The sequence below is a fragment of the Mastigoproctus giganteus genome, chromosome 1 (assembly GCF_048544385.1).
Source record: "Mastigoproctus giganteus isolate SK-2022 chromosome 1, ASM4854438v1, whole genome shotgun sequence".
Lineage (NCBI taxonomy): Eukaryota > Metazoa > Arthropoda > Arachnida > Uropygi > Thelyphonidae > Mastigoproctus > Mastigoproctus giganteus.
In genome coordinates, this window is record NC_143575.1 from 170,350,093 (window position 1) to 170,363,609 (window position 13,517).

The 13,517-nt window shown below is 34.9% G+C and overlaps 1 protein-coding gene across 12 annotated transcripts in view; it reads left to right on the forward strand.

The window, feature by feature from the left end:
- The window catches only part of LOC150091249 (tyrosine-protein phosphatase Lar-like), a 1,641,114-nt gene that overhangs the window by 1,451,076 nt on the left and 176,521 nt on the right, over positions 1-13,517 (forward strand). For 11 of the 12 annotated variants that reach the window (XM_090374921.1, XM_090374965.1, XM_090374991.1 and 8 more), the window contains one exon: positions 2,032-2,145. In XM_090374921.1, the coding sequence (XP_090231047.1) occupies positions 2,032-2,145 (114 nt within the window). Of the gene's footprint in view, positions 1-2,031; positions 2,146-2,609; positions 2,724-13,517 lie in introns of those variants that run through there. The other variant, XM_090375013.1, reaches the window with a different exon arrangement.

A 13,517-nucleotide genomic window follows, 5' to 3' on the forward strand; every position in this document is an offset into this window, starting at 1 on the left:
TTGGTTTTAATATTTACAAGTAAAATTTTCTAGGCTTAAACAGTTCAGATATTCTTAAGAAACTTGAGTATTAACCCTTTTGAAACAGGAAACTTGTTTCCTGTGAAAGAACATGATTTAGTGAAATACAAGAAATTATATCATTACCTGAAAATGAAAATATTCAACTCCTATTTGGTACCACTTCAATGTAATACATTTGGTACTAAATGTATTATATTTAAATAGGACATCATTACTGGAAACAAAATAATAAATGTGATTACTTGCTGGACTGTTTTCATTGTTTGCAATTGTATGTGTAGAAGTTTAAGAGATCTCAAAATTAACTGATGGTTTGTGAGTGAATACTGAAGTTGATTCTCTGTTGGATGAGTAGACATTTCTTCCAAGTAGCAAAGGGAAAATGAAGTGGAGCATAAAAGAACTGATCAGCATTGGGTTTATTACCAAGCTATAAATCCTTGATTGGAAATCAGTCTTGCACTCTCCCAGTGGTAATGCAAATATACAATGATATTTTTCTTGTAAACAAGAAACATGACTGCATTTAACTTTTGTTTCTTTAATGCTAATGCATTCTTATTCTCATTTGTGACAGACCGTGTTTCATCCAAACAACAGTCTAATGTAATTTTGGGAATGATTACATAGTGATTATCCATAGATTATATAATTTGTTGAAACACTCCTACACCACATGGATAATTCAAACTTAGTTTATTAAGTGCATGTGACTCAATTGCACTAAATTTTACACAAAGTTGACATTCTCATAACACCTTGTGCATTTGCAAATACTTTGTTTTGTAATTGAACAAAAAATAAATGATACAGAGAACTTGAAAATATAGCTTATTTCATTTCATAATGCATGTAATCAGCAACATAATACTCCATTAATTTGTTATTAATTTGGAAGAAAGTCTGAGAATACCAGTTCAGTTGACAATGATCTGACTGAGGCCAGATCTGTATTAAAAATCTTCCATTTTTCGATTTCTAAAAGTTGGCAGGTATGTAATTAGCCCAACAAGCTATTGTGATGAAAGTAGTAAAAATGATGGTAGAAAATTTTTCTGATTCATGTCCAACACCTTTCGGAAGTGCTGCAAAAATGCATTGCTTATCAAGAACACTGCTCTGTTTGCTAAATAGTATTTAGCATATTTTCTTAAAAAAAAAAAAAAACTGTTGCAGGAATTTTTGAATATATTATATAAATTTGATATACATTTAAAGATAAATTAGTTTTTCTTGCTTTGAGCGTTCTACTTTGTCATGAGTTAACCTGTCAGCAGTTGCAGGAAAATTTGAAATTCCTTTGTGTGCACAAAAATTTGAAGAATCGCAAAAATAATTCAAAATTCTTAATTTATTTGATGCCACCTAATTGTCAAAAAAGCATCTTCTAAATTAAAAACATTTTAAAATTAATTTTTGAAAATTAAAGTTCCCTATAGTTGGCAAGTGAATGCAAATTTAAAAACTGTCCTTCAATCTGTGCTTTGATTCGAGGAGAGTGCATCAGTAACAGGAATGCTCATTGCAGGAAATATGAAGCACAGCACATGCATAAACAGTGTGATTCCAGATGATGCATCAATGTAACAAAACCAGAGAACCTTACCGATTGGAGGAAAGCATTCAGCAGTAAAGTGAACTCACTAACAATAATTCTTCATGACGTATGTCAGTCAACATGTGCATATAATTAGGTTCAACTTAATTAGGAATTCTTAATTTTGCAATAATTAATTGGCATTTCTGAAATTTTCTACAGACAATTCAAAGAAAGCATTTTCAATAACAGGTATTAGGAGTTTCAGATGTGTAGACCAAGTAGATGACACAAATTGCTGAAAAGTTGTTGGGGTCAAATTTATCCTACATGACTAATACAGGGTTAGTCTAGTTTCAAATAGTTCTAATGCATGTTTACTTGAAAATGTCTAAAGTATTTTTTTCTGATTCCATTCTCATCTGATAACTGTTTCAGTGCTGTTATGAATTTTTCTCCTGTTATTGCAGTGTGATCAGTATTGGCCATCTCGAGGTACAGAAACATTTGGCGTTATGTATGTTACCTTGGTTGATGTACAAGAACTGGCTACCTACTGTATTCGTACCTTTCACCTGCAAAGGGTATGTATCATAAAATTATATCCAAATAGCTATTCTTTCAAATAGAGCAAAGAAATAAACTATTCAGAAACCAATTATGAATTATATACTAAATTTTGTGAAGTCTCAACATTTTTACCTTGTCTTTTATATGTAGGGCATTTTAGATGTGTCAATGCCCAAGTAAAATTTAGTTAACAACTCATTATGTAAGAGTCAATATTTTCCCACATTTCTTCTACTCATAAAATGTTTATTTTCTTGTTTTGGTAACCTTAAAAAAAATCATTTATCAACCCTTTTTCACAAGTGAGTTTTCCAGATGTAAATACCAGTTCACATATCAATGTGAATACCAGTTCACATCTGGAAAGAAATGCAAACAAGTCAAAATTTTGATCACTATCAAAATTTTGAAAACTTAAAAAAATGAAAATATTATACTTAAATGCATTTAAATGTTAATTTGTTCTTGTACATTTCAGGCATGGCTTCTTCATGTACTTTAAGAAAAGCGGGATGTGCTATTTAGTGCTGCAATCTCATATTGTGGGGGGCACTTTGCCATGAAAGGCTGCTGCAGCATGTTAGAGAGGCAACAAGAGGTAATACTCTTGAACTGATTATCAACAGTCATTATTCATGCATTAAAAATCTGCAGATAAAAGAACCACTAGGTGGCAGTGATCAGTGTATTGATGTGGGATTTACTTAAAGATGTAACTACCATCAAGGGTGAAGGCAGTGGTGTAACTAGAAAAAGTGGGCCCTAATGCAAAGTTTAGTGTAGCCCCCCCAAAAATATTTGTTTTGGTTAAATTGACCAGATCCTTAGTATTCCAATGTGGGACATCAATTTTACAACCTCCCTCCTAAAAACAATATACACATATTTTTTAAAATTTTTTTATATATAAAATATATAAATTAAATATACTTCTTTGAACTAAACTTATAAAATAAAAATCACTTGTTAAAAAAACAAATTTAGCCTATATTTGTCTTTTTTTTTTCACATATATTTGTTTTATTTCACAGAAATACCTGTATTATATAGGTATTTATGTGAAATAATACTAATAAAAATACATACTTTTTTAACAATAAAAACAATAGAAATTAAATAATATAATTAAATATATTTTATGAGGAGTGAATTTTTCTTAATTCTTCATTATTTGCTATTTCTTTGTAAAATTATTCACAAGAATTAGCAAAATTGCACTTAACTTGTAGTATTGCTTTCAGTGTTTCTATGGTCAGTTGCATTTTTTCTGACATCCACAACTTATTTACTACCGAAAACACTTTTTCCGTTGCACCACTGGTTCCCGGCAAACATAATGTAAATTATTTACATTATGTTTGCCATTAAGTATGGAGGCTACATGTCCAATCCAGAACAGTTTGCAATGTGGGGCAAACGACTTAAATGGGGATTGTTCCACATAATCCAAGACATCTGGTCACTTTAGTTTTGGTAAAAATAAAAAATTAACAATACAATAGTAAATATGTATTTAAAATCTTTATCAATACAATATAAAATCAAAAATAATATTAAATTCTGTAAATATAAATATGAAAAATAAATGAAGTAATATATATTGACGTACGTGATTTAGAATGGTTTTCGTCTAAATTTGGCATTAGCAAAGTAATTAATTAATTTAGAAACATCCAGTCCATTCTTTTAGCTTCTTGCGCTTCTATGCTAAGCAGTGCTAGTGCTGATAGATGTTGTTGTCCCATGGTGTTTCTCAAATAATTGTTAATTAATCTTAATTTTGAGAAAGAGCGTTCCGCAGTTGCAGTAACCAGAGTTGTCAAAAATAATATCAGTAAGGAGGACACTTCCGAAAAAGTAGCACTCATATAGTAGTAGTACAGCAATACCTTTTTACTTTTTTTTTTTTTTACCTCACTTAGCATATCTTAAAACAGCACAGGTTTCACTATAACACGGTTTTCAATTAAGTCTAAGTTGAAAATTTACTGTACATATTAAAACTCATTCAATAACCTAGACACATACTCTACATATATGCTGCATTGTTGTAGCCTAGGTATGCATACATATATGCTGCTGTGCCAACTCTGTTGTCTCACGTGCACATGTGACAATAGCTCCCTTCAGGCAGTCAGCGCCAATGTGCAACAGTGTTCAGTATCCTTAATTCTATCGTGATGAGACAACATGATAGCTTTTCATAACTTAATTTCATAATTTATTTTTGCCCCTTTAAATACAATTGAAAATATATTTGCATATTGGCTAGAAATCACTGCCAACAACATGCATTCTGCTTGGCAGCATGTTTTGCCCCATTTGGCAAATGATTTCACTGGTTTTGAATCACAAATTCGGACAATTACTGGCATCTGTGTAGCCAGGTGGGCAGGAGCAGCAGTGCGTAGCACACGCTTCTTGATTAGACCGGGGTTCGAGCCCGTGACCACCACATATCCCCGGAGCAATATGGCCTTAGTTGCTAATGCTCCTAAAAACCAAATAACAAACATCAGACAATTGCTGAAGACACTGTGAAGATTGGTAACGACTTGGGATTCGAAACTTTGGCCAATGTACTGCCAATGTACGTAATTACATTGAGTCACATGGAAATGGCTTAGATGATGCAGCTCTCCTTGAAATTGATGAGTAAACTGCATATGAACGGCGCTGTCTTGCTCAACCTCAATTGATGGCTCTTTTCCCATTTGGTCGGTGGGTAAATTAAATTGTCGTTGATGTTAATTCTGTTTCTGGATGAGCAAAATATGAATTCAATTTTGGAATTTTTTTTAACTTCTTTTGTTAGAGCTTTGTTAGCAGCTTGTTTTCTTTTGCGTTTAAAAGCACCACTTTTATGCTTTTTCTCCATGGTTAATTCAAAAAATAATTATAAAATTTTTATACTGAACTAAATAACAAAATAACACTGAATATTAGCACAAATCTAAAATTACACTTATAGACTTTCAGCATGCTTTACTCCGGTTATGTTGTCAGCTGTTACCTACACTTTACCACCACTAACGCTGATCCATTACTGTTTTGAAAATGGATGTGCACTACCATGTGAGTTATAATGTCATGAGTCATTAATGAGACAATTGGGGGAAAGTAAACTACAACCTTTAGATACTTTAGTTTTGGTTTGGATTTGGATCTAACTGAAACAAACAGCAGCATCATTAATTGCTTTTCCCTTTTTTGGTGCCTCGGACTTAGTGAATATTTCTTTGCCTTTGTTTATATAAATAAAAAATGTTTATATAAACATAACACATTGAGCAGAAATCATGAATACAATACTTTACTATGGGAGATGGGCGTAGAGTTCAGAGTTGTGTTGCTTTCTATGATGGCTGAATTAGCTTCTATGAAACAGGAACTGCGAAGCAGCCAGGGACCTTTTTTTTTTTTCATTTGAGTAAAAACATACATTTTTTACTGAATTAAACTTTTTTCTGTTTCGGGCAGGAGGGCAGTGGGCCCCAATGCACCTTATTGGCATACTTACGCCACTGGTAGAGGGAAGGGTTTTTGCTTTCATAAAGGAAAATACAGTGGGACCAAATGGGAAGCATTCAAGAAAATAATCATACTGACTAAGAAATGCTGTTCAAAGCTTAAACCTAAATGGATGTCAAATGAACTAAAGAAAATTGTGGTAGGCGCCTCCATAGCCAGGTGGGAAGGAGCAACGTGCATAGCACATGCTTCTTGATTAAACCGGGGTTCGAGCCCGTCATCACTGAATGCGGAGGATGCGGAAAGGTCAGGGAATGACCACTGCACATCTCGGAGCAATATGGCCTTAGTTGCTAATGCTCCTGAAAACCAAATAACAAACAAACAAACAATCGTGGCAGAGAAGAAAAATGCATGGGATGCATATAAGTCATCAGGTGATACAGAAGACTATAGTAGATATAAATGAATAAGTATTCAAGTCACAAAGGAGGTTAAACAAGCTAAGGCAGATTACGAGAAATCTGTGGAAAAGGGTGAAAAAAATCAGCAAAGACTTCTTTACTTATATAAACACTAGAATGAAGGGGATGGATCATACTGGCCCCCTTGATATTGATGGTTCCAATGTTAATAATCCTACTGAGGTCGCTGACAAACTGAATAAGTATTTTGCATCTACATTCATGAGGAATTCTTTATGGAAGTGGATTCCAGAAATTTATCACACTCTAATAAGGAACTAAATGATTTTGTAAAAACTGAGAGGAAAGTGGAAGAGAAATTGAAGTTAAACATAAGAAAAGCACTGCTCAGGTCCAATTATATTAAGACAGGCAGCAAAAGAAGTAAGCAAACCCTTAGCCATAATTTTGAGAGCATCCTTATATTCAGGGGAAGTCTCCATGGACTGGAAATGTGGGAATGTATCCCCCATTTACAAAAGGGATCAAAGGGTGACATGATTGATTACAGACCTGATAGCTTAACTTCTGTTCCAGCAAAAATAACAGAGCCACTGCTTAAAGAAGTAATGCAGGATCATCTAGACAAGAGTAAAATTAGTTATACTTCAGTCACAGAATGGGATTGTTAAGAGCAAATCTTGTCTGACCAATTTTATTGGACACTGATTCAGTCACAAAGGAAATGGATGCAGAAAATAATTTTGATATTCTTTACTTAGATTTCAGGAAAGCTTTTGGTACTGTTGTACATAAAAAAACTGCTCTACAACTTTTAGCAGTTTGGCATTAAGGGCAAGTTATGGATAAGTAGTACTAGTAGTAGTGGAATGTGATGCAAGAAAGCAAATGTACGAGCTTATGCAGCATCAGCCAAAAAAAAAAAAAAAAAATTTACAAACAATTCCCTCAAAATGTTTGTCCAGTTCCTCCTTAAATTTATTTAACCTATCAACTTCCACAAAGACAGATGGAAATTTGTTCCAGCAATTAACCACCCGCTGGCTAAAGGCAAATTTCTGCACATTTATTCTACATCTGTCTTTTCCTCAATTTCAATTTATGCCCCTTTACGTTCGTAATCTGAACAAATGGAAGAATCCCATCAGAATTCAGTGTGTTCAACCCATTCAAGGCCTTATACACCTCAATCAGATCACCTCGCAGGTACCTAGTCTCCAGCTGCTGCAATTTGCAGAACTTAAGCCTCTCTTGGTAAGAGGATTCCTTCATTCCCCTCACCAATCTTGTTGCTCTTCTCTGTACATGCTCAAGCAAATCTCCTTCCTAAAATGAGGCCTCCAGACCTGTACGCAGTACTCAAGGCGATGCCTGACCATTGCCTTATACAGAGGGACAATCACCTCCTTTTCCCTGCTAGCAAAATTGCTCTATATTTTCCAGTATAATGACAAAACCCCATGACCTGCCCTGGCAGCCTGCCTGCATTGCTCAGACAACTTCATATCTGGCTGCACAATTACTCCTAGGTCTTTTTCATTTTCTACCACCTTAAGTGTAGTACCAAACAGTTGGTGCATTTCTCTGGGGTTACTTCTACCCATATGCACTACTTTGCATTTGTCAATGTTAAATTTCAGTTGCCACTTCTCAGCCTATCTGCCCAAATTTTCTAGATCCTGTTGCAGTAATACACTGCCATTACTGTCATTAACAACCCTGCCAACCTTTGTATCATCTGCAAACTTTGACACTAAGCCTGATATACCATCAATATCATTGATAAATATACAAAACAACAGTGGTCCCAACACTAAACCCTGTGAGACTCCACTAATAACATTAGTCCACAAAGAGCAGCACCCATTGATTACCACCCTCTGTCTTCTCCCACTCAACCATCCTTTTATCCATTGTAGCAACTTACCCTTAATACCATTCTGCTCCAATTTGTACAGCAGTCTTCCATGTGCAACAGTATTAAAAGCTTTCCTGAAATCCAAGTATATGATATCAAAATTATTTTTTGCATCCAGTTCCTTTGTAACCACGTGTCATAATATCCAATCAAATTTGTAAGACAAGACTTTCCCTTAACAAACCCATGCTGTGTCTGAATTATTGCTGCAGTCTTGTCTAGATGATCCTGCAATGCATTTTTAACCAGTAACTCCATTATTTTACCCAGAACAGAAGTTAAACTAACTGGTCTGTAATTACTCATGTCACCCTTCGATTCCCCTTTGTGAATAGGGGATACATTTGCACATCTCCAGTTCATGGCGACCTCCCCTGAATCCAAGGATGCTCTCATAATTATGGCTAAGGGTTTGCTTACTTCCTTTGCTGTCTCCTTTAATATAACTGGATAGATCCAGTCCATCCCAGGTGCCTTTCTTATGTTTAACTTCAACAATTTCTCCTCCACTTTTTTCTCCGTTATTGCAAAATCATTAAGCACCCTGCTACAATTTGAAAACCTTCTGGCATTTTCAAACCTTTCAGATATCAAGTGGACCAATCAGATTCATCCCCTTCCTTTTAGAGTTTATACAAGTAAAGAAATCCTTGCAGTTTTTCTTAGCATTCTATGCCAAAGATTTCTCGTAATCTGCCTTCGCCTACCTAACCTCCTTTGTGACTTGATTACAGACTAGCTTATATCTGCCATAGGCTTCTGTGTCGCCTGATAATTTTATATGTCTTTTTCTTCTCCTCTGTCACGATTCTCATTAGTTCATTTCACAATCATTTAGGCCTCAACCTTGAACAATATTTCTTGATAGGTATGAAAATTTTAATAGCTTCCACGATTAATTCCTTGAATGCTTCCCACTTAGAATTTGCTGTTGGTAACATCATCAGTTGATCCCACTGTACAGAATTTATAAACTGTCTGACATCACTGTAGTCACCTTTACGGAAGCAAAAACCCTTTCCTTTACCCCTGATGGTAATTATATCTTTATGTAAATCCCACATCAGTACACTGTGATCACTGCCACTTAGTGGTTGCTTTATCTGCAAATTGTTAGTACATGAATGATCACTGCTGATAACCAGATCAAGAGTATTCCCCTCTCTGGTTGCCTCTCGAACATGGTGCCGCAGAAAACAATCATCCAATAAATCGACAAGTCTTACTAGTGTGTGAGTGACCAATCCACAAGTTCCACTCAATATATGGGGTTAAAATCCCCAATTATAAGATATTCTGATTTACTAGTCCACTCTATTTCTCTGCACAATTGTTTGTTGTACTCATTCGAGTCATTAGGCCTATAGCACACTCCTACTCTTATTTTTGGTTTCGCAGTGCTTATGTCACACCAAATTGACTCAACAGTGCACTGTTCATCAACTGGATTCACTTCTTTTTATTTTGTTTTTCTTAATTAACAACATAACACCTCCTCCCTTCCTATCCTGCCTATCCTTTCTGTACACATTGTACTCCCCAAATTCCAATTCTGCATTCCTAACATCTGTGTGACACCACGTCTCTGCTATCCCAACAATATCCACCTTTGATGTCTTGACCAACACTTCAAATTTATCAAATTTATTTACTATACTTCTAGCATTGGTATACATGCACCTATTCTTATTCTTAGTTATCCTAACACATCCCATATACCCACGTGTTTCGCGATGACTACCATCAGTCTCTGAAACCCCCATCACCCCTCGCTCCAGGCCGCTGCTTTTTCTAATGAAAGGATGATTGAGTGGGAAAATAGAGGTTATCATTGGACACTGTTCTTCTTGGACTAATGTTATTAGTGGAGCTCCCACTAATAGCAGATATAAACTAGTCAATATTCAACTCACAAAGGAGGTTAAGCAAGCTATGGCAGATTATGAGAAATCTGTGGCAAACGGTGCAAAAAAAAAAAAATCAGCAAAGATTTCTTTACTTTTGTAAACACTAAAAGGAAGGAGTTTGGATCACATTGGCTCACTTGATATTGATGGTTTCAATGTTAATAATCCTACTCAGGTTGCCGACAAACTGAATAAGTATTTTGCATCTACATTCATGAGGAATTCTCTAGGGAAGTGGATGCCAGAAGTTTATCACATTCTAATAAGGAACTAAATGATTAATTCCTTATTAGGGCTCATTGCTGGGGAATACAGAAAACAATTATGGGCACATAATTGTTTTTTTGTATTTGTTAATGATTATTGGTGAAAGTATATTAGGCTTAATGTCTAAGTTTGCAGATGATACAAAGGTTGGCAGGGTGGTTAATGATGGTAATGACAGTATTCTACTGTGACAGGATCTATAAAAATTAGGCAGATGGGCTGAGAAATAGCAGTTGAAGTTTAATGTTGACAAATGCAAAGTACTCCATATGGGTAGCAGTAATCCCAGAGTAACATACCACCTGTGTGATACTACACTTAGGGTAGTGGAAAGAAAAAGACTTGGTAATTGTGCAGTCTGATATACAGTGCAGACAGGCTGCAAGGATATGCAATGGATTTTTTCAAAGATATAAGCAGGAGTTTTGCTAGGGATAAGAACTTGATTATCCCATTGTATAAGGCAAATGTCAAGCCATGTCTTGAGTACTGCATACAGGAAGCCTCATTTTAGAAAGGATGTAGAGCTCCTGAAATGGTCACAGAGAAGAGTAATAAGATTGGTGAGGGGGGGAAAAGGGAGTACTCTTACCAAAAAAGGGTTCATTTCTGAAAATTACTGTGTGTGGAGATTGGGAACCTGCAAGGTGATCTGATTGAGTTGTTTAAGGCTTTGAATGGTTTGAGCAAGCTTAGTGTGATGGGATTTTTCCTCTTGCTCAGACTACACACATGGTTGGGCATAAATTCAAATTGAAGGATGGTTACAGAATAATGTCGAAGTTTGCCTTTAGCCAACGCATGATTGATTGCTAGAACAAACTTACATCTGTTGTGGAAGTGGATCGTTTGAATAAATTCAAGGAAGAACTAGAACTATTAGGAGTGACAAATAGGTGAAAAATTTTTTTTTTTTTTTCAGTTGATGCTGGAAAAGCTTGCTTTCTTGCGTAATTTTTCACTATTAAACTAATACTATTTCAGTCATTGGATAAATGTAACATAGACGTCTGTTGACATTTACAACAGCTATCTGGCCAAATGTCAACAGATGTCGCTGTACAGTGTGAATACAGAATGATAAATAACAAAAAAAACTAAATTCAAAAACTGAAAATGTCATGGCCATTATCCTCTGTAGTTTAAATAAACAAAAGTAATGAACAAAATGCAAATTTAAATGTTGACTCAACCAAGCAATAGGTCTAAACTAAATAAAGATGATGTGCAAATTAATTGAAAACCAAATTATAATAAACAGAATTAACATCAATAAACAAATCTGTTATAATAAAGGGCATTAAGGTAAATTAAATGATAGATTAAGTTAAAACATAATGAAAAAAAGGAGCAGTCATGAACATTCAAACCAGAAGAAACCTACAAATCAAAGAAGGTGAATGAGCAGGGAGGAACAAAAGAAAAATGTAACCTTTTATATTATATCTCTATCAGACCATAAAAGAATTAGCAAAGTCTTAAGATGCATATCTCTATCAGACATAATATGGACTGTGGCATGGTGACTTTACTAGGACAAAAGTGGCTATGTCCCCAAGACTGTTGTAAAATTACAAACATTACTTATGCTACGAAACTAAATGTAGCAAATTAATGCAAGTAATTGTTATACTGGGTGAAGTGTTGATTCTGATATTGAATTCTAAGGTGCCATAACGATTAAAATAAAATCATAAAAAGGGGAAAAAAATATTCTTTTGAAATTTTCAATTATTGATGTTTCCTGAAGGTGCTTGTGGATTCTGTCTTTATTTTAGTTCATTTATTTATGTAAATGGAAGTTATTTTAGGTAGGTTTGATGATGCATATGCTTGGGTATTTTACTTTTTTTTTTTTTTATGCTTGGGTAGGGATTTCATTCATGTGTTCACTCTGCTGATGGGAAGGGTCATCTATCTCTTTTTTTGTGGTTTTATTTTAATTAGATCATTAGGGTATCTCTTGGAGCTCAGGTAGCAGAAACACACCTTACCAAGTATAAATCTAATTGTTGCATTAATTTTCTGTATTTAGCTCCATGTTAAAATTTTTGTTCTTAGTTCTGTTAATGTTGATAATGTTTAAGTTTTTTTGCAATCAGTTTCCAGGTTTATGTAATTCCAAAATAAAGAAAGCATTTTTGTTGGCCCATATTAATTATTGCTTATCTGAAGTTAACCACTTCAGATAAGTAATTTGAAAGACTGACCATAGTTAAAAAAAAAAGAATAGATTGGCTTTAGAACTTCTTAGGAAATGAGAATGATACCAGTTATGAAAGTATTGTTTAAATACAGGCACTCCTCTACTTACATACAACTCGCAGATATGTACAAAGCACAAAGCTGTTGTTATGTTTGGTTATAAGAATCAGTTTTGAACACCTTCATGATATTTTTCTAAAGCAGATTTCTGGAGGTCACTACCATAAAACAATAAAAACAATTAATACTTCCTGGTTTATTGGGCTTTTCTGTTAGTGCAATCTATTAAAAACAGCAATGAGAGCACAACAATACAAATGGCCCTCAGTCCCCAGCAGCTTTCACTCTCCCTCTTACGGCAGCGAGAGGATCAGAGTGGAAGCAGAGGGTGCTAAGAATCTCTGGGTACGACCAGGCTGCCATGCACGGAAATTGAACTTGGCCTGTTATAACGTACGATCACTCATCGGTGAAGACAGGATATTAGAGCTGGAAAAGGAATTAGAAAATGTGAATTGGAATATCATCGGTTTGGCTCAAACAAGAAGAAGAAATGAATCACTTATAAGTTTATCAAGTGGAAATCTGCTGTACACCAATGGAAACAGTGAAAGGAGTGAAGGTGGAGTTGGGTTTCTGGTCCATAAAGATTTTAAAAACAACATTTTGGAATTCAAAAGTACATCACCAAGGGTGTCAAGACTAATACTCAAGATTTCTAAGAGGTACAAGCTAAAGATTATAATGATTTATGCACCAACATCGAGCCATGATGATGAAGAGGTTGAAGAAATGTACACTGAAATTGAGAGTCTTCTAGATGAGCAGAAAACCCACTACACTATTATTATGGGGGACTTCAATGCTAAGGTTGGAAAAAGGCAAAACAGCGCAGAAAGAGGAACTATAGGAAATTTTGGAATTGGTGAAAGAAATAAGAGGTGAAAGACTTCTGGAATTTGCAGAATCTCAAGGACTGTCAGTAATGAACACTTTTTTTCAAGAAAAGGGTGAACAGAAAGTGGACATGGAAGAGTCCAAATGGATTAACAACTAATGAAATCGACTTCATCCTCACTAACAGAAGATATATTGTGAATGATGTTACCGTCCTGAATAAGGTAAATGTTGGAAGTGATCACAGAATGGTAAGATGTACACTTGATATAGATGTAGGAAAGGAAAGGAAAAAA